Source organism: Sciurus vulgaris (assembly GCF_902686455.1).
Source record: "Sciurus vulgaris genome assembly, chromosome: X".
NCBI classification, from domain to species: Eukaryota; Metazoa; Chordata; class Mammalia; order Rodentia; family Sciuridae; genus Sciurus; species Sciurus vulgaris.
The window spans coordinates 88,778,147-88,805,242 of record NC_136471.1 but is presented as its reverse complement, the minus strand read 5'-3'; the positions used below and the strand labels follow the sequence as shown (position 1 = coordinate 88,805,242).

Sequence of the window (27,096 nt, the reverse complement as noted above, 5' to 3'; positions counted from 1 at the left end):
AGAAAGCTATATTAATAAATATAATTAACATAAAGCACCACTAATTTAATAGTCTGTACATGTAGCTGTCAACTCCCCTCATTTTTCTATGAACTACTAGATTGTTGATCTCATAATGTGTCTGTTGGCCAATATAAAAGACCTGGCTATGGAGGATAGGTTTTTTAGTAAAAGCGTCTATGTGATTCCTATGTTCATACATGAATACAGGACCAGTGAAACTCCATATCATGTACAACCACAAGAATGGGAAATAAGTATGTATGTATAATATGTATGTATAGTATGTACTATATTATATATAAAGCATTATTTATATATGTATTATATATTATATGTATGTATAATATGTCAAAATACACTCTACTGTCATGTATATCTAAAAAGAACAAATAAAAAATAAAAAAAAATTACACTCTACCCTCATGTCTACTGTCATGACTAAAGAAACTAAAGTGAAATAGAAAGATTTTGACCCACTGATTAAGACAGTCCCATGTTCAAAATACAAATCCCTCATTTACTCATTTGGTGACTTTAACTTAAAGATTAAATAAGAAAAAAATTAAACATCAAGTATATAATTGATGTATATTCAATCAATTGTAACTGGTACCTAGGCCAGAAGTGCTGCTGGGGTTCTAATGGACTGAATATTAGTCATCCATCACATAAGAAATAAACAAATTATGTAAAAAGGAAAAATGATTTTAATCTCAGTTTGGCCAAAACTAGGAAGGTAGCTAGCCCATATCCACTGTCCCAACAGAAGCAATTATAATTTATAGAAACCAAACTTAGGAAATATACATATGTAGATTTAGCTGGGCTGTGCTAGCCAGCGAATATGTTACAATTCTAATTTTTCAACCCATGATAGCATCTGCCCAGGCTTTTTTGCCTTGGTTTCCATTCTCAGCATGAGGAATCTAGTTAAAGAAAAGCAGTTTTTCAGGAAATTTGGAAGGTTTGGGATTTAAATTTTAAGTGGGGCTCTGTTACAATTCCACCCTGTCTTATTTATCCCTCAATCTTGAAATAATCAAGGTTCAGGTCATCTAGTTCACTGTTTATTACTAGATCAATGTGTTGATTACATTGAGAACCTCTTTCTTTTTCCCAGAAGTACAATTATAAATTATAGTAGTTGGCAAAGTTCAAGATATTTAATATCTCTGCCTAGGAGACAGATTTTAGTATTAGGTAGTCATGCATAGAAACTCTATAACTTCCCAGCCTTGTTTTTATTTTTAACAGAATTAACGCCATTTCAATTATGAAAAATTTTCCTCCTGACTCTGAACGATTTCCTCTGAATACATTGCTGAATATTTATCTAATGGTTTGGTCCCATGTTGCAAGAACTTTGTCTCTTTGTTTGATCCCTTTGGTTCCCCTCCAGAGGGGAAGTGATAGCCATGAGTCAGCATCAAAATGTTAGGTAGCAGTTAGACAGGAGCAGTGGTTCAGGAGTTTAAGAAAATACTTAGTACAGAACAAATTAGTTAATCAACAGTCCTGCCTCAGTGGTGCCTCAAGGTCTAACAAAATAGCTATTTCAGGACCTTTGCCTGATCTCAGCCCTGTAAACTATTTTTCTTATGGTACAAGTAAGATAAATAAATTCAGGGGAGGACAAAAATTGCTAACACATCTTAAATAAGACCCCACAAAAACAACACAGACCAGAGATTCCCAGACATAGAAAAATAGGGTGATTAAGACTGAAGTCCACCACCCATAAATTCTGTAGAGCCATTCCAATGAGAACCTGTCAGACAAGTCAAGATGATAAAGAGTTGCCCTTAGGTTGTAAGCTAATGCAGTCTGTCAATCCAGAACCAAGAGGTGATAACTTGGGTAGGACCCTTTAACAATCTCCTTCCTACCCCAATAAAAGCTAGGACACAAAGAAGTGAGTTGTCACTCCCCTCTCTGAGAGAATCTACTCTTTCCCTTAAGGGTGCTTCTCGATTTAAGGTTGGGAAAGCGGTGGCGGGCGACAGTTGCTGTGGTTTCTGTCTTTAGGTGGCCTTGTGGGAGCCTATGCTAGCTGACGTAGAGTGGGCCGTTGGTGCCTGCAGGTCCAGAGGTCAGAAGTTCAGCGTCCCTTCATTATCCAGGGTCGGCCCCTGCTTTGCCTTTGTCGCTCTATCTCCCGGGCTTAGGCCGGCTGCGGGGCAGCTGCGGAGAAGGCTGCTGGCAAAATGTTCAAAAACACTTTCCAGAGCGGCTTCCTCTCCATCCTCAACAGCATCGGAAACAAACCCCTGCAGATCTGCGACAAAAAGGTGCGGAATGGCCACATCAAAAGAATCACTGATAATGACATCCAGTCCTTGGTGCTAGAGATTGAAGGGACAAATGTCAGTATCACATATATCACATATCCTATAGACCCTAAGAAGACACTGGGGATTAAACTTCCTTTCCTTGTCATAATTATAAAAAACCTGAAGAAATATTTTACCTCTGAAGTACAGGTACTAGATGACAAGAATGTGAGTCGGTGGTTTTGAGTAAGTAACTACCAGAGTACTACCCGTGTCAAACCCTTCATCTATACCATGCTCATGCGATTGGATGATGGCTGGAACCAGATTCAGTTCAACTTATCTGACTTCGCCCGTCGGGCCTATGGCACAAATTACTTCGAGACCTTGAGTGCAGATCCATGCAAACTCTCGCATCCCATGGGTTTACTTCTCAGACGGTTCTACTCAAAAGACTGCCAGCAGAGTTCAAACTGTATCTCCCAGTTCAGAACAAGGCGAAGCAATAATTGGAATGCAACTCAAGGGCTAGACCCTGGACATGATTCTTGGCTTAAAAAGGAAACTATCTGGAGAACAATTGCAAAGCCATCTCTATTAATTCACTGTGCTATGGTTAGCTTGTTGTGGACACCAGTGACCATACCTTAACTTCATCATTGATTGCACTGTAAATGCAGTGGGGATCAGCAGTGCTTTGAGTTCAGGAACTGCTGGAGCTTCTCCTGCTTTCTGCCCCAGTGTGCAGGGAGATACTCTTACCATGAACTTAAAGAATTAAAGATGTCCTAGTGGTAATTTCAGACCAATATTTCTTCCTACAGTTTATTCTTTGTTTTATCTATTATCTAAACATATGTATATGTGGTATAATACTCATAATCTGGAAATGAATAAAATGTTACATTCTTGTTTGTTAAAAAAAAAAAAAAACAGTGTGATTCTCCCCACCCCTTCTTCTTTCTCTTCTAATAAACTTTGCTGTACTTTTACTAAGTCTTGCATGAAATCCTCTCATGCAGAGATATAAGACCCTAGAACATGATGGCAATCTCCAGTAAGATCTTGTCTCAGGTATGATTTGAACTCTGTTATCAAAAAGACCCATTTTAAAACCAAATTTAAGCATCTCTGGGTTTAGAAACAGTAGTCCTTAAGCTAAACTTACCTAGAATTCCACTGTTAAGAATTTTTGACAGGTAAGAAAAATACAAAACACCAATAAGAGTGAAGAAAATCTACTAGATTTGAATTAATATGCATAATCTATAGTCCTGTAGATAGGGGACAGACACAAGAGTGGTGGGGACATAAGGTTAAGGGGATAATACTATAAACTAAGCCTATAATACTGACATTTAAGTGTTTCCTTTTAAAAAGCAATTGACCTGCAGCCTGGCCCGGTTTAAGTCAAAAGGATATGTTACATTCCTCCACAAACTTGTTATCTGCAGGAATAATGCAGTCCCAAAAGGCTCCTCTCTATTGATAAAGAGAACACAAATTACCTTGAAGAGGTTGTACTTTTGTGACCTTTACACAGACCAGATTCCAAAACTCAGGGAGATATGATTATTAGGAGCAAAGCCATGAACTCTGTAAGAAAAAATTCCAACTAGAATCTGTTCAGCATGGGCCAAAATGACCCAGAGTTGCCTTAGATCTTTAACCTGCACTGTGGGGACTTGGAACTCTGATGCAATCTTGCTGTCAAAATTCAAGAGGTAGACCTGGGCAAAACTTTCCTGAGACCCCTAATTTAAAAAAGACCAGGAAGAGTGTGCTATCCTCCTCTCTGAGGGGACCTACTCTGTCACTGTGAATGTCCCCTTTTTTCCCCTTTCCCATACATTCTGATAAACTCATGCTTGATACTCTGAGTGACATGTCTAAAATCTTTCCTGCTTGATAATAAGAACCAGTGACCCAGGGCCAACATGGCTTGCCTTGGCACCCTTGGCTTTTTGAGGGCCCTTGCTCAGTAACACTATCACTTTTATTTAATCAAAGAAAACCAGATTGTTCTGTCAGAGATTTGTATTAAAGAGTGCCTTTTACCAAGGTTAATTACCATTTGGGTAGAAAGCTTATCATTTTAAGAATTACATTTTACAATGCCTTTAGAATTTTAGTGTATACAACATAGAACTGTAAAAGTATTGAATACAAACTACAAGAATTGATGTTTATTTACCAATTAAGAACACACATATGTATACATTTCAAATGTATTTTGCAAACCAAGTCACAATACAAACAGTATAACTGAGATAACTTCTTTCAAACAGCCAGTCTTATACATATCTCATATTAAAATGTCTAATTTCAAATTTATCTTAAAATGGAGAATGAATACAGAAAGTTGTCCGTTATTAAATCCAGGGACATGGCTCTTTGTAAACATTGCTAAGAACAGATCAATATTTTAAGGAATCCTTTAAATTTCTCTAAAATTTAAACATTGTTCAAGCAAATCAGAAGGGTAGAATTTGTTTTATATTTCTTTTCCCTCAATTTTTTTCCAGAAATTTCTAAGTATGCTCACTTGTAACAAAATAGGTATTCTCTGACCTCTAGTGCTATCTAATGGCATACACCAAGTTCTCAAGTTCACATTCCTTTTGGGAAAAAAAGTAATCATTTAAATCCAACACTCATTACTCTTTAAGCCTCATTATTGATAGGAGATACATGCAACAAATCTTTTTTAAAAATCTTTCAGAAAACAAAACTCATTATTATGTTATAGCTAACTAAAAAAGGAAGATGTAAAATAATACAAATCCTGAAAAAAAAACAGATATGATGAGACATTAGAAAGAGAGAACTACATTTACTACCAAAAGATATAATCATTTTTCTAGTAAGAATGGCTCCACATTTAACTGATGCAAAATAGACTATTAACATCAGATATAGCACAAGATCCATTTAACAGCTTAGAGAGACATCTCAAGGAGGGAGTAAAGCACCATGCTGACATTGTAATTACCTGACATGTTTTATGAGCAATATCATATGATAATAGCACTTAATGATAACTGTACAATATCAAAAGAACTGATATATGTTTACAAAAATATTTTGGAATCAAATGAAACCAGGCCTTCAATCTTCTTTCACTGAAGGGTAATTAACATCCATTTTATTTTTAGCAATCATAAATTTAGGGCCTACATACCAACATGAACATTTTTTAAATACAGGATTGGTAAGAAATAAACTTGAAAACAAGTCTCAAAAGCCAATGTTTAAAATTTATCAAACATCACATTTTTCTCTTATCTAGTATACAAATATCAGAGTAACGATCATAATTTTGAAAATGTATATGACATGTAGGTTGCTGAATAAACATATAGACAGACTGATAGTTAATTTCTGAAAGTACTGCTAAAATTTGTGCTCAATTTGCAACAAAAAACACAATATTTATAGTTCATTATAAAACAATACCAGCCAAGGGTGGTTTTAATGCCTGGAATCCCTGTTACTCCAGAGACTGAGTCAGGACAATGGCAAGTTTAAAGGCAGCTTCAGTAATATAACAAGGCCTTAAGAAATTTAGCAAGTTTGTGTCTCAAAGCAAAAATTAAAATTGGATGTGGTTTAGTGGTTAAGTGCCCCTGAGTTCAATCCCTGGTACCAAAAACAAAACAAAACAAAAACAAACAAAAAAATCTTCAGTATAATTATTCTTGCAATATCTTATTTTTACTTATTTATGTATTTATTAGAGAATTACACTTATGAACACTAGTTGGGTTCATTTTGACAAACCACACATGCATGGAATTTGATTTACTCTATTTCAATTCCCATCCCCCACTTTCCTTTTCCCCATCCCTCCCCATATTCTCATTCTGTACTCTAATGTTCTTCATTCTGCTTATTTATTTATTTATTTTTGATTGGTGCTGTTTACATAAATATAAAGGTAGAATTCAGTGTGTTATATTTACATATGCACATAGTGAGACTTTCTTGATTTTATTCCACATTTTCTCCCCTTTCCTGGCCGTTTTCTCTCTCTCTCTCAATATCCTTTCTTTATTCCATTGATCTTCCCTGTACCTTTATGATATCTGATTTCCCCATTTTCCCCTTATTTGGCCCTTTACCTATCATATATGAGAGAAAAGATTTAATCCTTTATTTCCTGAGTCTGGCTTATTTCACTTAGCACATTGTCCTCCATTTCCATCTATTTACCATGAAATGTCATAATTTCATTCTTCTTTATGTCTGAGTAAAACTCCATTATGTATATGTATCACATTTTATTAATGCATTCATCTATTGATGAGTATCTAGCCTCAAGCCATAATTTGACTATTCACAATATATTTTATTTATTTTTAATTAATTAATTAATTTTTTATTGTAAACAAATGGGATAGAACTTGTTTCTCTGTACATGAAGTAGAGGCATACCATTTGTGTGATCATACATTTACATAGGGTAATGGTGCTTGATTTATTCTGTTATTTTTCCCTTTCCCTCCACCCCTCCAACCCCTCTTTTCCCTCTATACAGTCCCTCCTTCCTCCATTATTGCCTCCCTCCCGCCCCCCATTATGTGTCATCATCCGCTTATCAGCAAGATCATTCATCCTTTGTTTATTTGAGATTGGTTTACCTCACTTAGTATGATATTCTCAAATTTCATCCATTTGCCTGCAAATGCCATAATTTTATCATTCTTTATGGCTGAGTAATATTCCATTGTATAAATATATACCACCGTTTCCTTATCCATTCATCCACTGAGGGGAATCTAGGTTGGTTCCACAATCTAGATATTGTGAATTGAACAGCTGTGAACATTGATGTGGCTGTATCTCTGTAGTATGCTGATTTTAAGTCCTTTGGGTATAGACCAAGGAATGGGATAGCTGGGTCAAATGGTGGTTCCATTCCAAGTTTTCTAAGGAATCTCCATACTGCTTTCCAGAGTGGCTGCACTAATTTGCAACCCCACCAGCAATGTATGAGTGTACCTTTTCCCCCACATCCTCGCCAACATCTATTGTTGCTTGTATTCTTGATAATCACCATTCGAATTGGGGTGAATGGAATCTTAGGGCAGTTTTGATTCGTATTTCTCTTATTACTAGAGATGTTGAACATTTTTTCATATATATATATTGATTGCTTCTTCTGTGAAGTATCTGTTCATTTCCTTAGCCCATTTGTTGATTGGATTATTTCTATTCTTGGTGTAGAGTTTTTTGAGTTCTTTATAGATTCTGGAAATTAGTGAATTAGTGCTCTATCTGAAGTATGAGTGGCAAAGATTTTCTCCCACTCTGTAGGCTCTCTCTTCGCATTGCTGATAATGTCCTTTGCTGAGAGAAATCTTTTTAGTTTGAATCTATCCCAGTTATTGATTCTTGCTTTTATTTCTTGTGCTATGGGAGTCATGTTAAGGAAGTTTGATCCTAAGTCGACATGTTGAAGATTTGGACCTACTTTTTCTTCTATAAGATGCAGAGTCTCGGGTCTGAATCCAAGGTCCTTGATCCATTTTGAGTTGAATTTTGTGCATGGTGAGAGATAGGGGTTTAGTTTCATTCCAATACATATGGATTTCCAGTTTTCCCAGCACCATTGTTGAAGAGGCTATCTTTTCTCCATTGTGTGTAAATTTTGGCACCTTTGTCTAGTATGAGAAAATTGTATTTATTTGGGTTTGTGTCCATGTCCTCTATTCTGTACCATTGATCTACCTTTCTATTTTGGTACCAATACCATGCGGGTTTTGTTACTATTGCTTTGTAGTATAGTTGAAGTTCTGGTATTGCAATACCTTCTGCTTCACTCTTCCTGCTAAGGATTGCTTTAGCTATTCTGGGTTTCTTATTTTTCCAGATGAAGTTCATGATTGCTTGCTCTATTTCTGTGAGTTATGTCATTGGGATTTTAATTGGAATTGAACTGAATCTGTATAGCACTTTTGTAGTATGGCCATTTTGACAATATTAATTCTGCCTATCCAAGAACATGGGAGATCTTTCCGTCTTCTAAGGTTTTCTTTAATTTCTTTCTTTAGTGTTCTGTAGTTCTTATTGTAGAGGTCTTTCACCTCTTTTTTTAGATTGATTCCCAAGTATTTTATTTTTTTCAATGCTATTGTGAATGGGGTAGTTTTCCTAAATTCTCTTTCTGAAGATTCATCACTTATGTATAAGAATGCATTGGATTTATGGGCATTGATCTTGTAACCTGCTACTTTACTGAATTCACTTATGAGTTCTAAGAGTTTTCTGGTGGAATTTCCAGGTTCCTCTAAATATATAATCATGTCATCAGCAAATAGGGATAGTTTGAGTTCTTTTCCTATTCGTATCCCTTTAATTTCTTTGGTCTGTTTAATTGCTCTGGCTAGAGTTTCAAGGAAAATGTTGAATTATACATACTTTTTTTTGTGGTGCTGGGGATTGAACCCAGGGCTTTGTGCATGTGAGGCAAACACTCTACCAACTGAGCTATATCCTCAGCCCCTTATATTTTAAATAATTATAAATCTTTTATAACTCAGCCCATGTTTACTTTTATAGTCTCAGGTAGTTCGGTGAGGAATGTGACATATCCTGTCCACTTAATACAGGCAGGACCCATATAAGGGTCAGCACAGTGGGCCCATTTTATAGAATTCTTTCCTCAACCTCATATTCTCACCACGGTTGTCTGTCTGTCTCCTAGCACCATGATAGCATCTGATAAGGCTTTGGGGCCAATTCCTTGGTTTTCATTCTGAGTATGAGTAAGCTCAGTTGCAGAAAAAAGTTTATCAGGAAATTTGACAGATTAGGGCTTTAATTTTAAAAGGACTCTGTTATACAATCATAATTAGGAAAACTCAACATAGAAATGACCAGTGATAAAATACAAGTATTGGGTGAAGAGGCTATAAAGATCAAGAAAAAAATCAGAAGTATGAGTTTACAGTTAGGGAAAAAGTATTTCCAAATTAAGATCACTAAAATTGAACAGTTTAGAACAATAGTGATAAAATATCCATGTGAGACATTGAGGTGAGGTCTTTAACAAAAGAAATCAAATCTTCTCCAATTTACTCATAGGTAGTAGCATTTAAAATTAATTAAAGAATCAACAGGAAGAGCATTATACCACATTTCATCAGAATGTTATCTGCCTTAAAATAACACTACGGTCTATTACTAAAACTTTCCTGGAAAATTGTCAGAGGTTTTCAAACAATTTCCTGATCTTCTGGAACAATAGCCATATATTCTTTAGGCTATTCATTTAACTCATTGCCTAGCAAAATATGCTAAAGATAGGTAAAACCCAACGGATGTTTACTGAATTGAAATGACCCTCTACACCCTTTGGTAATTTTATCCATAAATGAGGACAATTATGGTTTGCACTCATTTATAGGTTAAAGGATAAGATAGTGGTGTCCTGAGGGCCTTTACAGCTCTTGGATCTGAGTTTCTAATATTCTGTTCCAGTGCTTTTCTCCTCTATTTTTAGTTCCAGTGTTTTTTGACTCCAGGAAGTGCCACTTCAACATGCAATAATAAGGTCTGACCTTTATCCTTCCTTAGGTGTCTGGAGCCAAACCAGACTATTTTAAGCATACAAAGAAAGGGAAGATGATAACAAAAAAAAAATTTTTTTAGCTAACTTATATGAAAGGCACAAGCAACAAAATTAAAAACTAGACAAAATTAGACTTCATCAAAATTAAGATCTTCTGTGCATCAAAGACTACTATTAAGAAAGCAAAAAGAGCCAGGAATGGTGGCACACACCTGTAATTCCAGTGGCTCTTAAGACTGAGGCAGAAGGATCACAAGTTCAAAACCAGCCTCAGCAACTTAGCGAGGCCCTAAGCAACTTAGAGAGACCCTGCCTGAATCAAATACAAAAAATGGCTAGCGATGTGTTTCCGTGGTTAAGTGCCCCTGGGTTCAATCCCTGGTAGCAGAAAAAAAAAGAAAGAAAAGAAACTGGGGTGGTGGCACAGATCTGTAATCCCAGTGACTCAGGAGAGTGAAGCAGGAGGATTACAAATTTGAGGCCAGTCTCAGAAACTTAGCGATGTCCTAAGCAATTCAGTAAGACGCTGTCTCAACATAAAAAGGGCTGAGGATATGGCTCACCTGTTTTAAGCACACTGGGTTCAAATCCCCAGTACCAGAAAAAAAAAAAAAAGTAAAGTAAGCAAAAAGAAATTATACTAATGGGAGAAAATGTTTGCAAATCATATGTCTGATAAGAGTGTAATATCCAGTGCATATAAAGGACTCCTATAACTTAAAAACAACAAACAACTCAATTAAAAAACAGGCATGGGGCGAAGAGAAATTTCTGTAAAGGTGATATACACATGGACAATAATCAAGTGAAAAAAATGCTCAGCATCATTAATCCTTGAGGAAATGCAAATCAAAACCAAAATATTACCTCACACCCAGTAGGATTGTTGTTGAAAGTTCAGTCCTTGTCCCTGATGCCAATCCAATAATGAGGACGTGGTTTTGAGAAAAAGGAAAAGGTTTATTGCTTTGTTAGCAAAGGAGAAACACAGGGGACTCCAGTCCCAAAGGTTGTGAGTCTGTCTATCAGTAGGAACAGAGGGCTTTTAAAAAGGTGATTCAGGTTGGTTCCACAATCTGGCTATGGTGAATTGAGCAGCTATGAACATTGATGTGGCTATATCTCTGTAGTATGCTGATTTTAAGTCATTTGGGTATAGGCCAAGGAGTGGGATAGCTGGGTCAAATGGTGGTTCCATTCCACGCTTGCTGAGGAATCTCCATACTGTTTTCCAGAGTGGCTGCACTAATTTGAAACCCCACCAGCAATGGATGAGTGTACCTTTTTCCCCACATCCTCGCCAACACCCCTTCAGTTGATGAATGGATAAAGAAACTGTGGCATATATATACAATGGAATATTACTCCACCATGAAGAATGATAAAATTATGACATTTGTAGGCAAATGGATGAAATTGGAGAATATCATGCTAAGTGAGATAAGCCAATCTCAAAAAACTGAAGGATGAATGATCTCGCTGATAAGCGGATGAGGACATATAATGGGGGGTAGGAGGGGTTAGCGTTAGGGTTAGGGTTAGGTTTAGGGTTAGGGATAAGGAGGGTGGTAAGAATGGAGGAAGGAAGGACTGTATAGAGGGAAAAGAGGGGTGGGAGGGGTGGGGGGAAGGGAAAAAAATAACAGAGTGAATCAAACACATTGCCCTATGTAAATTTATGATTTTTAATTAAAAAATATAAAATAAAATAAAATGCAGTCATGCATTAAAAAAAAGAGGTGATTCAGAGAAAAATGAGATTAGGGAGGAGATATCAGGAAGGAGAAGATCAGGGAGGAGAAGGTTAGGGAAAAGAAGATCAGGGAGAAAGTCAGGGAAAAGAAGGTTGGGAAAAAGAAAAAAAAAACATATAAGTTTCAAAGTAACCAGGGATATAGTCAAAGAATCAAGTGAACCCCTGTTACAGGATATATGTAATAATAAAAATAAATTTAAAAAATAAAATAATGGGTGTAAAGGTAACAGGGAGAAATTGGAAGGCTTGTGAAGTGCTAGTAGGAATATGAAATCATGCAGTCACTTTGGAAAACAGTTTGGCTGTTTCTGAAAAGGTTAAACATGGAACTACCATATGACCCAGAAATTACACTGTAGGTATATATGCAAATGAATTGAAAGAAGGAACTCAAACATCTGTATAGCAATGTTCCAATGTTTATAGTATCATTACTAATAATAGCCAAAAAAGAAGAAAATAACTGTCCATCAACAGGTGAATGGATAGACAAAATGTGTCATATACATGAAATAGAATGTTAAAAATGGGAGTAAAAGCCATAAAAGGGAATGAAATTTTAATATATGCTACAACTTTGGAAATATTATGCTTAGTAAAATAATCCAATAAAAATGTTGTATGATTGCACTTATATGAGGTACCTAGAATATGCATATTCATACAAATGAATTAGAATGCCATTAGGTTACCATGGAGGGAAGAAAGAAAGGGAAGAGGACTTACTGTTTAACAGGTGGCATTTCTGTTAAAGATAATGAAAAGTTTCGAGTACCATTATAGTTTGGATCTGGAATGTCCCCCAAAGGCTCTTGTGTTGAAGGGTTGGCCCCCAGCTGGTGGCACTATTAGTAAGTGGGGCCTAGTTGGAAGACTTAGGTCACTGGGGTCCTCCCTACTGGACAACAATGAGGTGAGAAACTTGCTCCACCACGTGTACCCGGTCATGATGTTCTACCTCACCATGGGTCCAAAAATGACAGAATCAAGTGACCATGGACTGAAACCTCTGAAGTCATTTTAAAACTTAAATAAATCTTTCCTCATTTAAGTTGGTTTTCTCAAGCATTTTGTCACAGTGACAGAAAGCTAATAGGTATAGAGAGTAGTGGTGGTTACCCAACATTGTAAATGTATTTGCCATTGAATTATATGCTTATGAATGTTTAATATAATAAATATTGTGCTAGGTATATTTTAGTACAATTAAAAAATCAGGCTTGCTAAGTGATGATAGTTCCTTCCTTCCTTGACTGTTGCCTTGATCTGGGGAACAGGACAGTACAAACTTGAGCAATTTTATGGCCTGCTGTGTGCCAGGCACAAAAAAAAAATGTTGCTGAAATACAAATGTTTCCCAAAATTTTGATTACCCAATTGTAATAAATACAGCTACTGACTTCAATAAGATAAAGTCAGAGTAGAAATAGCAATACAGTGGAGATCACACAGCAGTAAGAATATGAATATACAAAATGTGGGTCTATAATCAATAGAATAATATAAAATAACTTTAAGAAATTATGTACTGAATATTTGTGGGGAAGGAAGATTACATGCAAAAGTGAGATTTTAGGAAAGCTATTCTTAGTGCAGTCTGAGGGTGAATTAAAGGGTGGGAATTAGGAGAGAAACAGGAGACAAGAAAAAACGGTAACTGTGCTATTATACAAATCCATGCCAAAATCTCTGAACTAGAAATATTGGCAATGATCATGGAAAGAAAGAAACAAAGAGAAGCTTTCTGCAAGCAAAATCAGCAAGAACTGCTGATTTACTAGCTGCAGATAGCAATGGAAGAAGAAAAGTCATAAAGAACTTAAGGAAATTTTTTTTTGGCAGTGCTGGGGATTGAACCCAGGACCTTGTGCTTGCAAGGCAAGAACTCTACCAACTGAGCTATACCCCCAGCCCCTTTAGGAGATTTATGTCAATAACAGATACAGGAAATTGAAAGTGAAAAATCCTCACTTGTGGGTAGGAGAGAGGATTGTAGCACAAAGATTGTAAGTTTGGATTTGAACATATTGAGTTTGAGGTATTGGTAGATCAGGAGATATTCTGTAAACAATTCAAAATGTAGGACTACAATTTTAGAAAAGGGTAGGGAAGAAAACTTCTATTACAGAGATCCTATAGTTATTGAGGATCCTTTCCTCAATATTGGGAAGATTAAAAAGAAATGGACTATCAAGGCATGAAAAGACATGGAGGAACATTAAGTGCATATTAGTAAAGAAACTAACCTGAAAAAGTTTTATGCTGTGAGTCCAACTCTTTGACATTCAGAAAAAGCAAAAACATGGAGATGTTTGAAAGATTGGTGGTTTCCAAGGTTTGAGGGATGAGGGATGAATACGTGAAGCATGGGAGACTTTTTAGGGCAGTGAAACTATACAGTATGATACTACAGTGTAGATACATTTGACAACTCATAAAAAGTACATTAACCCCAATGTAGATGATGGACTTTGGATGATAATGATGAGTCAACACTGATTCATTGATTGTAACAAACAAACCATTCTGGTGATTGGTGGTAGAAGAAGCTGTGTGTACGAGGAAAGGGATGTATGGGAACCGTGCTTTCCACTGAGTGTTTCTGTGAACCTAAAATTAATCCCACCCCCAAAAGGCTATATTTAAAAATCAGAAAGGTCATAATAGATTGTTTTATACCTAACCAATTACATTCTTTTTTATTTGTTCTATTTAATTATACATAACATTAGGATTAATTTTGAAATAATAAAAAAATTACAGGATATAATTTCCTCTAATTCAGTCCCCTTTCCCTCTCCTCCTCTCTCCCCCCCACTCTTTCCTTCCCTCTACCCTATTTGAATTCTCTAATTCCTTTCAGCAACTGGTAATCTAATATCTTCTTGAATATTCCTAATAATACAACTTACACCACCTAACAATCCAATTTTTTAAATAGTTCTAATTAATGGAATGCTAATGTGTGTGAAGAAAATTAGTTGTATCTGTAAAAATATGAATGTGTTTTCCAAGGAAAAATAGTCTGTCGTTTCATTGTTCTATGCTATAACATTCTTCCTACAATTTTGTGGTTTGAAATATAATGGAAGGTGAGGATAGAACTGGGTGAGTTCAAAATCTAGATTCTAGACCCAACTTTACTACTAGTTTCCTTAACTTTCTCTAATGGGAACAGACATGTTTCTGAGCTAACTAGGCTCAGGGCCAGATCTTAAACCGTAAAGAATTCACTAAGGTAAATATAAGGTTCTTTAGCAGCCTGCAGGATTCTCTTGGTGACACCCTAACTTTGCCACATGCCTTCTTTTAAAATTTTAACCACTGTAAACTAATCTAAGCCACAAATTAATTTAATTATTCTTTAAAAACAGAAGTATATGATCCATAGGGAAATCAGGTTTAAGATTCTCCACATAATTGTTACATACAAATTTATATTTGGTTCTTACCTTGTCCCTAAAGTGTCCAGTAGTTTTTATTTTGGGGTACTATTTTGCTGTTAGAGAAACTCCATACCATATGTTTGATTAGTGCATAGTTTCTGTACCTTCTATCTAGAGTCGGTAAAGGCTTAATTTATTTTCAGCACAAAGAAAGGTACTCAAACCACCATATTGATCCCCATACCAGCTTAGATCCAGTGTCAGGTATTACTAAGCATATGATATCATCAGTGTGCACCATGTATTTAATGTTTTGCCTTTCTTATCACACAACCTCCAGTCCTGGTACATAATTCTCATTCATTTAGGTAGGTGATCAATTATTCATTTATGTAATAAATGTATTTTGATCAACTACCATGTGCCAGGCATTAGAGGTAAAATGATGAGCAAAATGTGGGGCCTACAGTCTTGTGGGAGATATAAACCTCAATCAAATTCAAAAACAGGTCATTACTAACTGGTTTGCCTTATTAACAAAAAGTACTAGAAGTTTTAAGTGTGAATCAGGAAGTCCTAGTCTGCTCTAGGGGGTGGGCTGTTAGGTATTTTAGGTATTTGGTGGATTTTTTAAAAGGGTGGCTAAATGATTAATTACATGATTAATTACAGCTTCCTTAGATTCAGATTCTACAAAAAAATGTGTCAAGAGACTGCTACTCATCTCTCAATAACTCTTCAGTTCTTAAAATATGCACATTGTCAGGCATAGTGGCTCACGCTTATAATCCCAGCAGTTTGGGACACTGAGGCAGAAGGATTGGAAGTTTGAGGCCAGCCTCAGCAAAGTAGCAAGGCTCTAAACAATTTAGTGGGACCTGGTCTCAAAATAAAAAGTAAAATGGACTGGGAATGTGGCTCAGTGGTTAAGTGCACCTGGGTTCAATCCCTGGTACCAAAAAAAAAAAAAAAAAAAAAAATACACATGTTAACTAGGTAGCTCAAAAAAATTATGTTTCCTAGACTCTCTTGAACATAGATGTGACTACCTGACTAGGTTCTTAACAATATGATGTAAAGCAAATGTAATGTGTGGAAATGTCGTCATGTTCTTAAGGTGCAATTGTATGGCCCTCCTCTTTTCTTCTTCCCACTCATTTTGATTGGTGTGGTGCAGGCTTGGTGGCACACACCTGTAATCTCAGAGGCTCATGAGGCTGAGGCAGGAGTATCACAAGTTCAAAGCCAGCCTCAGCAATTTAGCAAGGCCCTGAGAAACTCAGAGAGACCCTGTCTCAAAATAAAATACAAAAAAGGGCTGGGGATGTGTCTCAGTGGGTAAGACCCGTGGGTTCAATCCCCGGTAGCAAAAAAAAAAAAAAATTCTGGTGTGGTTATCTTGGACCAAGTGTGTGAAGAGAATACCACGATGATGGTAGAGTCACAAGATAAAAACCTGGTCTTTGGCATCTTTGCAGAATAACATCCCAGCTTTTAACTGACATGAAATGTTTACAGATGAGAGACACTTCTTATTCAAGTCATTAGTTTAGAATTTTTCTGATATGCAGCTAATATCTTAATCATATAATGCTAAGGTAACCCATCCAGTTTCCCTCAGAGTACAGCTAAAAAAATGTGGATTTGGAATCAGAATGATCTTGGTTCTAATCTTCTCTCTCACACAAATCAGTGACCTTCAACACATAACTTCACCCCTCTAAGCCTCAATTTCTTCATTGGTAAGATAGAAATAAAACTATGCCATTTATAGATATAAGAGGTAATCAATCTCTCCCTCTACTGGGGTTCCTGTCTGGGTCTTCGGAAGAGAAAAATTAGTCTTCTAAAAATGATTTTTATTCCATCCCCTCATTTACTCATCCTCAAAAAATAAGAAGCAGTTATTTGTTTAGTGATATTGGAAAAAAATGTCCTCATGAATATGGCTTGCCTTCTTTCTTTCTCCAAGTATTCTGTTCTCACAATGCTCAAGTAACCAATAAAACCATAATCAACCTGTCCATGGAGAAGGTGGACTACAGAACTAGTTGCTCTACCTACATTTGAGTACAAACATTTAATTTTGGAGGGGAGAATTAGAAAGCTGTATTGTGGCCACAGATTCAAGATACATTCTCCAAGTCAGTTTTAACGATATTAAAACTGATATTTTCGTCTTCCATCTGTCTAACTCTTGTGTTTATTTTTCAGCTGGTTCTGCATTCACAGCAGAATGAGGTGTGATGACACCTCAGACTTCAATAACAATATTTTTTGTAAAGACTGAAATTAAATAATGTATAAAAAGCATAAAGCTATGTGCATGTAAATATATCACAATGAATTTCACTTTATGTATAATTATAATGCATCAATTTTAAAAAATAAAAGGGAAACCAGTAGAGTAGAAAAGGATCGGGGGAGGTAGGAGGGGAGAGGAAGGGGAGGTACTGGAGAATGAAACTAATCAGATTATGTTATGCACATGTGCAAATACATCCCAATGAATCCCACTATTATGTATAATTATAATGCATCAATAAGAACATTAATTTTAAAAAATAAATATTAAAAAAATTTTAAAGCATATAGTGCTCAATTGGTGTTCAATAAATGATAATACTCTTGAATACCTCTTTAATTTCCTCAAACTAGCCAGGTATGGTGGCACACTCCTATAATCCCAGTTTGAGAGGCCAAGGCAGGAGGGTCTCGAGTTCAAAGCCAGCCTCAGCAATTTAGCAAGGCCTTAAGTAATTCAGCAAGACCCTGTGTCTAAATAAAATATAAAAAAAGGTTGGGGATCTGGCTCAGTGGTTAAGTGCCCTTGTGTTCAATCCCCAGTACAAAAAAAAAAAAAAAAAAAATCCTCGAACTAAGAACCAACTTCTCAGCACAGTTTCAAGGATTAAATAAAATAATACTCAGGACCATGTCTGACACATACAAGTTGGTATTAACTAAAACTTAGATATTAGGTCAAATTAATGGTTGTAAAGCTGATTTTTTCCCTTGAAACACTAACAACTTCAATTACCAAGTTATTTTCCATTGAGGGATCTTAAAATTAGTTCCTCATTAAACTGACCCTGCACATTGTCTCAAATTCCTCACCTCGGGTTGGGGAGATAGCTCAAGGAGAGTGCTTGCCTCACAAGCACAAGGCCCTGAGTTCGATCCCCAGTACCGCAAAAAAAAAAAAAAAAAAAAAAAAATTCCTCACCTCTGCCCTCTTAGAGCACTAATCTGTTTGACTTCAAAACAATTAGTTCTTAAATCATGCTTATGGTTTGAACCATAGAACCTTATGATTCCCAGAGTTTGTTCAGGGATTCCACAAACAATAAATATAAGATGTTGGATATTAGCTGAGTGGTCCATTCATTATTTTTATTTTGTTTTATGTAACAGAGATCCCAGTAAGAATTTTTTCTTTTTAAAATTTCACTAGTCAAACTTTGAATGGCACTAGCTTAAAACAATATGTCATAGAAGATTTCTGTTAAAATATAACTGCTACTTTGGTTAAGTAGCACAGAATAATGTCACCTGGGTTTTTTTGGTATTTTTTTTTCTTCAAACTAATGCAAATTCCTAAAACTAATTTGAAGATATAGAACCAATGATAATATTTTCAAAAAATGGATGTGGAAAATAAGTTTCATAAGCTGATTATATTGCAAGTTTTCCCCACATGGGTAATTTAATATGAAGTCTACTTTTACTTTTTCTACTTCAATTGACTTTCTTCTGAGTCTCAGATAGACATTTGCCACTTGAGGACCAACAAGCACTTTAATGCCTTTCCTTCATTTGCAGAAGCTTGTATTTTAGGAGCTTGCTTCCTATTTTTAAAAATGAAAATGCTAGGGCTGGGAATGTGGCTAAGCAGTGAAGCACTCCTGGGTTCAATCCCTGGTACCAAAAATAAAAAATAAAATAAAAAAGACATTAACTATGGAGAGGATGGCTAAGAATCCATGTTCATATAAGGGCTGACATGACTGTTTAGGCCAGGTACAAGTTGAGGGAAAGAAGGTGATCTGTGTGGAGGGAGAAATATGGAATTAATAGGTTCTGGAAATGATGAAAGAAGAGCTAGGTAACTTCTGAGAGACAACAAAGAACAGTTCTTAACAGCTCTCCAGGCCCTTTGAAACTTAACTGGACTTCATTTCATGCCATTGGACTCTACAACACAAATAGATCTTTAAAATGCCCACCTGATCCCAACCCTGATGTGAAAAAAAAAAAAAAAAACTCATGCCACTTTAAATGGGTTTTTGTTCCTTGCAACTCAAGAAACCTGACTAGAAAATAAATCAAAATATAACAAGCACAATTAAAGGCTGATGTTGGGGCAAGAAAAGCAAAGAATAAAGGAAGAGAAGGATATTTGATCACTGGGGTGTTATAAAGCTATTCAAAGTAGTGATAAAGATCCTTTAAAGTGGGCCCTGGAAGTCTCTTTTTCTTGACTTGTCCTGTCATCTCCAGAAAGTCAATAAATTGTCTCAATTCCCTGATGTTTTTGTATGAGGGTGTTTACTTTCAACCTGTATCATAAAAAGTTATCAGTAGAGGCTTCAGAAGATGAATTTTGATTTATTGCTTTTTTCTTTTTTAGTTCTCTTATTTCCTCTTCCTCTTCTACCTTCTCCCATTCCCACTCCCAGATAAAAACATACATACACTCACTTAGCTAGTCAAGAAAAAACAAGCTAATAACATCCAACTATCCATATACATCCAACTATCTTATCAGTGAAAAATAAACTAATACATAAATGTATTTACATAAAGAATTATTTACATGCTATTGCATCTAAATACTAATGAATAAAACAGGTATTTGAGGGGTAGTATTTTAAAATGGCATATATGCTTATATCTGTGTAATAGCAATGGTACTCATCCTTGTGACTTTTCTCAGGTAAGAAGAATTTACGTGCTAAGCCTTTTATTCTTGGAAATAATCCCTTAAAAAATTGTTCTCTTCACCCACCATTTTTTTTAACCCAGGGCCTCACATATGCTAGGTAAGCTCTGTGGTATATCCCCAGGCCTTTTGAGACAGGGTCTCAGTAAGTTGTCCAGGATAGTCTCAAAACTGTGATCCTAGTCTCCTGAGTAGCTGGGTTTATAGGTATGTGCTACCATGCCTGGTTCTTTCCACCCACCTTTTGTCAAAATCAATTGACAATTTGAGAATTAGTTGATCTTTCTATGAACCTCTTGTACGACCCTTGTCAACTTCTTCCACTCAGACTGGTAGAATAATAGCAATTGTGTGTGCATGTTTTTGTGTGTATTTACTTTTTAAAAAGCATATTCATGGGCTGGGTATGTAGTTTAGGGGTAAAGGGCTTGCCTAGCATGCATGCAAGTTCTGAGTTCAAATCCCCTACTGCAAAAAGAAAAAAACACACATTCATAATTATTATAGCTCAGAATGAAAAAAACAGGGTTTTACCTAGGTGAATACAGATAATAAGTCATGTAAGTGAGTCCAAAGTGTGGTGCTGAGAAAGTTTGGAAACCATGGCTCAGCATTTCTTAACCAACTAAATCTGTGGCTCTATCTACCTGCATTCACCCAACAAGTTCATTTCTACTATCTATAGCAATGTGCATAGACATTTGACTACATATTGAATACTTTCCCTCAAAAGGCATCCAACTATACAATCCAAGGCAGGTTGGAAGCCAGATAGAATGGGATGATGTATAAGAAGGAAAATGCCAAATAAGGTTCAACTGGTTATGGTGAAGGGAGTGACATTATCCACGATTAGACAGAGGACTCAAGGCCAGTAATTTGTCTATTTCTAAAGGAGATAGTTGGCACTGGAACAAGAGAGAGGAAGGAGAGTTGACATTTGGGTTTGTATTTTCCAGGTGATTTTTTTTAAGCATCACTCACGGTAGAAAACATATTCAGTGTAAGAGGTCCAGATCTTGTCATCTGTCTGGTCATGTGTGACAGTGCAGGTGCCAGTGGAGTTGCATGCTACCATGTGGAAGCCAGCATCAGCTAGTCTGTCAAAGGCTTGTTCCAGAAAGGTGAATTTGAGGTAGTATCGAGAAGTATATCGCTCAGGAGGACGGTCAGGGTCTCTGCTCTCATTTAGAGTATCTCCAAACACTTCCTTGGCCAAGGAGATCTTACCACACACCATGATTCGGGCCACACGGCGGAATTTGGCATCTGTTTGGCTGTCCCGACCCAGAGTATAGGAGCCTCGGTAGCCAATAGTGATGAAGCCTGCCTTCTTGAGATCAGAACCAGCACTTGTTGTCAGAGCTAGAGGGTTATCAGGGCCACTAGTATGGCCAATACTAGTTGAAGAGGGATTAAACAGGGTATCAATGCTGGGGGACAGCTCTTCTAGGTCATTTTGGCATAGGTCATTGCCAACTGAGTAGAGCTTATTCATTTTAGGAGCCAACATCTTGACCAGTTCTGGCAACCTGAAGTATTCTGCTTCTCTCTGGAGTCGTCCATGCTCTGGAAAGTGGTCAGGAAGCACTACTTGCCGGTCCCTCATATAATCTAGCACATAACGAAAGAGAAAACCATCTCGGTCTATGAAAAACCTTCCTTTGTTGTCCTGGATCAGGGAACAAAGATTCTTTTCACTGAACATTTCCCAGAGCAAGGAACCAGGAATGCTAATCAAAGTAGGATAGCGAGTGATGTACACCTGACCACCTACATTGAGTTCAATAATTTGAGGGAAATGACTGAAATCCTCACTCAGTTTGGTACAACTTGATTTTTCTGGCATGGCCATATTGACCTGCAAAAATAAAACAGATTGGTCTTAAGTAAGTGTTTACAGGATGGGGATTCTGTTTATAAGCAAAATTTTTTTTCCTACACATATACACTGTACGAATCAAGAAACTCAAGCAAAAGCATGACCTTTTATTAATTAACTGTGCTTGAAGATGAAAGCATAGAAAACATAGTGCATGGTTTAGTTTTGCAGTGTTTTCTAATGTCCTTCTAAATGCACATGTTTCAGATGATAATAGTCCTCATTTCATGATGGCAGGTTATCACAGTTCATGTAAGGTCCCCTCTCTATGATGCTTATTTAATTCTTTTACTTTATCTTCTTACTACCTTTGCATTTCTGTCCCTGCCCCCAACACAATCATTCTGATAAGTTTAATATGTATCTTTTTGTTTGTATGCATTCTTGCAAAATGATTTTATGGTTTTAGATATATATTATTGTATTATAACTTTACTCTTCCCTTTTTTCATTATCAGCACTACATTACTAAGATCCCTTTTTGTTTCTATTTGTGTATTTAATCCCCTGTTTCAAATTGTGGCACCTGCTTCTAATGTGCACCTACCACATTTTACCATCCACTCTCCCACTGATTGAAAGCCCACATTACTTTCAACTTCCTGATGTAATGTACACCGATGTACATGTTTTCTATGATTTTCAAATCCCAATCTCTTTCTCTTTCCTAATCTTCAGTTCCATGTTAGCAACTATTTCCTGACTGCCCTCACAGCACCTTGAATTCAGCATGTCCAAAATCACTCAATGTACATGAAAGTGTTTTTTAAAAGTAAGTTATTATTAATTATTTCTCTTCATGTTTCCAGCCCAAACAGGTCATATTTTCTGACTTTTCCCCCCATCAGAAATACAATTTTTTCAGTAGTGTGAACTCGAAATTCAGAAACCTCAGTCATCCTATTGATTTATTCATCCTTCTTATCCATATTTCTCAATAACTTAGAAATTATTTATTTATGATACCTCTTGCATACACTTTGTTACTTCCACTTCCTATTCTTTATTCTGCACTCATACAAGAACCTTCAGTTTGGTCTGTCCATCTCTGGTTGCTACTCATTCATATTTATTTTCTCTTACTAACACACAGCCAAACTAAAATATCCTAAATTCTGCTATCAGAATAGTTATCATGTCATCTCTGTTTAACAATCTTTGGTGGTTCCACTTTACTTATACATTAAATCCAAACCCCTTACCTTGGAATTAAAAGCTATCTATAAGCTACTCCCATTCTCTCTTTAATAATGAGAATTCCTAACACCATATATGACTTAATATGTGCTAGGCATTGTTCTTAGCTGATGAGTTTATCCCTGTTAAAAAATATGCCCAACACATGTCTAATAAGTAGTTTTGCTGATGTCCAAACTCAAGCAGTAGCACTCTGGTGTCCATGTGATTAATTACCATGCTACACTGCTCCCTTTTGGTTATACCTGCTAAGACGTTTTTACACATAGAAAATAAAAAGGTATAGGTCATTGATCACTGTCAATGATATGTTTGTTCTTAATCTGGGGGGGTTGTAAGTTATTTTGTTTGTCTTTATTCATACCTTTTCCCCTTCTGTAAAACCTTATTTCTTCTCCTTGACATCCACCTGTACTTCAAGGACCAATTCAAATCCCAAATAAGGTTAACCTCCTCCTATTTCTTTACTAAACTTGAAAAAAAAATTTTAAATCATATGACTTTCTACTCCTTAACATAACAGCAGTAGTAGTAATATTTAAGCTATACTAAAAACAGCTAACATTTCTGAAGCACTTACTATATAGCAGTCCTCTTCTGATCCGTTTTCATGTGATAACGCAATTAATTATTTGTAACAAGGCAATGAGGTAAATATATTGCAATCCCCTTTTCTCAGAGAAAATAAAAAAGCAGATGCATAGGCTATTATAATTCCTCACAGGGACTACTGCTGTTAGTATCTACCCACTAATCTATTCTTCATACTACAACTGGAGTAATCTTTCTAAAATGCAAAACTATTTCCGGCCTTCCTTGCAGAAACATTATCAAAGATTCTTCAAAGTCTGCAGAATAAAGTTCATACATATTAAATACACTGTATGAAAAATTCCACAATCTTTGTCTTGTTCTTGGTCTTTAATTCCAACCATTTTTCCCTCTGAATGACCCTAAATTTTAGCCACACTTTTTTTCTAAGTGCAGTTCAAAAAACTCACCCACTTTTTCACGTCCACATGCCTTAAACTTACAATTCCCTCTACTTAAAATATCTTCTTTTACTCAACCCACCCCCAAGCTCCCTGTCCCTCTTGTGAAATAATATGACATAGTAGCTTTGGGCAGTTCTGAATTGAATCCCAGCTCTGCCACATAGAAGCTGAGTAACTTTAGGCAAAGTATTTCTTTTCTCTGAGCCTCAATTTCCTTTCCAGAAAATGGATATAATAAAATACCCTAATTAATAAGATGAGGAAATTATATTTAAGGCAAATAAAGTACTTAACACACCACCTGACATATCATAAATGCTTAATGGATGGTTGGTTACATTAGTTTCCTTAGTTTGTCTCAAGAAAGGCAGTAAAGGATTTCTTTTCACTGAATTGATTATGGCACTAGAAGTCTCATAATGATCCACTGAAATTCTGCTAAAATGAAATATCCTATCTTACATTCCACCCCATCCTTTTATATTCATTATCACTGCAGTTTATAAGTATCTCTATTGAAGCATTTATCACACTATACTAGAACTGTTTATTTATATATCTGTCTGTGCCTAATAAACCCTAAGGCAACAAAGTAATCTTAATTTAAACTTCTGCATCCCCAGCACTGAGTCTGGTGATTAGCAAGCCTGTGGTAAGTAAGTATTGAATGATGAGTAAATCACAAACAAACAAATGTGACACTAAATCACACTATATTCACAATCCCACAGTATATGAGTAGAAATCCATTTACAGAAATTCATTTTGAATACACATATAAGAACAAGAAATGTACACACATTAGATTTTTGCAGATTTCTGAATACAAGTATTCATTCCTTCCAAAAACAATGACAAAAATCCAAGATGGTTTTCCCCCATTGTAAAAACAGATAGTTTTATAGTACAAATAAGCATCTGGAAAATAGCAGTGAAAATTTATTATTTGCTTTTTCTTTCTTGTTGCTTTAGTGAGACTTCTGCCCAAGTCAACTAGTGGCTTAAAATTCTATGGGTATTCGATTTTGCCTCTCACATTAACTACAGAATTTTTAGCTAAATTCTAAGACCCAACTTTTATTTCTGGAGGTAGAAGTCAGAAAAAGAAAAGTTAAGCCTAGACCTGCATGGGACTTTTAACTGTTGCCTCTCTTTGGTATAATCACAAATATATTTTTAACACACATAGAATTTTTCTCTGAGAAATTTTACCCTGAAAGCTAGGAATCTCAGAAGTGGTTTTTTTTTTGTTTTTTTTTTTTTAAGAAATACAAATGGAAGTAGTTCCCTCACTAATGAAAAAGTCTAATTCAAAAGAGCCCCTGGAATATTATCATAACATGAAGTCAAGAATAGTAAGATTATTACTATTCCCAAATAATAAGATTATCATCTGTTTGCATGTATTTGCAATTTGCATATAAAAAATCTCTTAATATTCTCTCTTTTCCTATCCCAGTGTTTTCTGTTCAACTGCTTTTGCTCCGGAGGAAGTAAAAAGCAGTTCATTCAATCTAACCATTCATCAGTTTTTGAAATGCTTGTTTGGCAAGTACTTTTTAAAGAATCCTGAAATGTCTCATTTACTCTCGTGCATAAATCAGAGATTGATAAGGATTTGTGGTTATTTACCTCAATACATCAAAGATATAAGTCTCTGTAAAGGAAGAAGTAAATAAGACAATGTGTAATGTAAATGATTTAAACCAGATGAAAAAAAAGTCCTTGAACCCAGCTACACTGCAAGCCAAAAGGGGTGAGCTTTACACTTCAATGTTTCAAAGACACTGAGGAAAGTAGCAAGTTCATCCTTCCCTTTCTACAATCCTCCTCCTAATTGTAGTACTTGTAACCAAGATCCAGTGTTTCTAAAGAAAAAAAACATATCAAATATATGAAAACAAACTCTACTATAACCTCTCCTTAATGATGCCTTATTTCCTCCTGAAAATGCAAAGGAAGAGTTTCTAAGGAAATCAATTTATAAATGACCAACTTCCAATTTTATTAAATCTGAAATTCTTCTGTCCTGTTATTTCCTCCCTCTCCCTTTTTTCTCCTCTCCCTCCTCTTCCTTCTTTGCTCTCTGTCCCTCTATCTCTCCCCTCTGACCAGTTTGTTTGAAATATGTACTCACTTATAAGAATGTACCCACCAATTTTAAATGTGGTTCCCACCTTTTCTGTTGCTCCAATTCAGGGAGTACAAGAAATCAAAGTAGGTAACAGCTGAACTGGAAGTGTAAGCAAAAGGAGAAAACAACTTTAATTAAGAAATAAGAAATAGTTTTTCTTTTACTGCAGGAGAAAATCTTCAGCAGCATTCCCTTCCCTTTCCAATTACTTTATATCTATGGCTTTTAGCCTGCTCATAAAAATGAAATGCCAGTACCCAGGCGCTTTAAAAACAAACAAAATGTTTTCTTTTCAATTAACCAAACAATAAAAGGCAATCTGAGTTTTCAGAATCGCCCTTCAGAAAAAGCCTCCCCTGTTTTTGGATCTCTAGCCTGCTTTCCAATCAGCAGTTTTAACATGCAGTCCTCTCTCCGTACAAAGAAAGGACAAACAGATACATGCGCATCCCCGGCTCAAATGCAGAAGCTCCTGAATTCCAGAAGCAGTTTACTGGAAAGGAAAGACAAAGAGATCAATGGAGTAGTTACCTTGAATCTCCAGTTTCTGCGATATTCCCAAGCACAGTCTCAGTCCCTCTCTGTCTCGCTGCCCTGCCAGCTCAGCTCCGCTTGTGAAATGACTTCCTGCTCTGCTTCCTTTCTCTGGCTGTGTGCTTTGGCGCTTGAGCTGAGTTTTCCCTTTTAATACTAGCAAGACTGTAGACCCTCCTCCCCTTCTGTGACAAACTTGGTTCGCTCCGCTGCCGCCTCCCAGATAGAAATGGCAAACTCTTTATTCTGTAGTTTGGGGAGAAAGCAAAGGAAAGAGAATAACATAACTGAGGTGGTGATGTCAAAGGGGACGAATTTGGGGATAAAGGAGAATTTTTGCTTATCGTTTTCTTGGTTCCAGCAAAACAAACATTTAGCACATGCAAATTACCCGAGTGTATTTTTTTTTTACTAAAGTATTGGC

General features: G+C 36.1%; 1 protein-coding gene and 1 pseudogene across 4 annotated transcripts; one reads left to right on the top strand and one right to left on the bottom strand.

The window, feature by feature from the left end:
* Positions 1–2,158: 2,158 nt before the first annotated feature.
* Positions 2,159–3,156, top strand: LOC306651360 (cilia- and flagella-associated protein 20-like; annotated as a pseudogene). The gene has a single exon. The product of its transcript is annotated as a cilia- and flagella-associated protein 20-like (transcript).
* A 15,288-nt stretch (positions 3,157–18,444) lies between these two features.
* Positions 18,445–26,871, bottom strand: LOC306651443 (BTB/POZ domain-containing protein KCTD16-like). Of its 3 annotated transcripts, none has more exons than XM_079124035.1 (3): positions 26,670–26,871; positions 26,182–26,237; positions 18,445–21,791 (listed from the first exon to the last, which is right to left on the bottom strand). In XM_079124035.1, exon 3 carries the CDS (start codon positions 21,783–21,785, stop codon positions 20,907–20,909), a length of 879 nt encoding a protein of 292 aa, XP_078980161.1. In that variant the 5' UTR covers positions 21,786–21,791; positions 26,182–26,237; positions 26,670–26,871; the 3' UTR covers positions 18,445–20,906. The 3 variants fall into 3 exon arrangements, with proteins under 3 accessions (XP_078980161.1, XP_078980160.1, XP_078980162.1); XM_079124034.1 differs by having other exon boundaries at positions 26,160–26,237; positions 26,670–26,870; XM_079124036.1 differs by lacking the exons at positions 26,182–26,237; positions 26,670–26,871 and adding an exon at positions 24,805–25,263.
* Between the last annotated feature and the right edge of the window lie 225 nt (positions 26,872–27,096).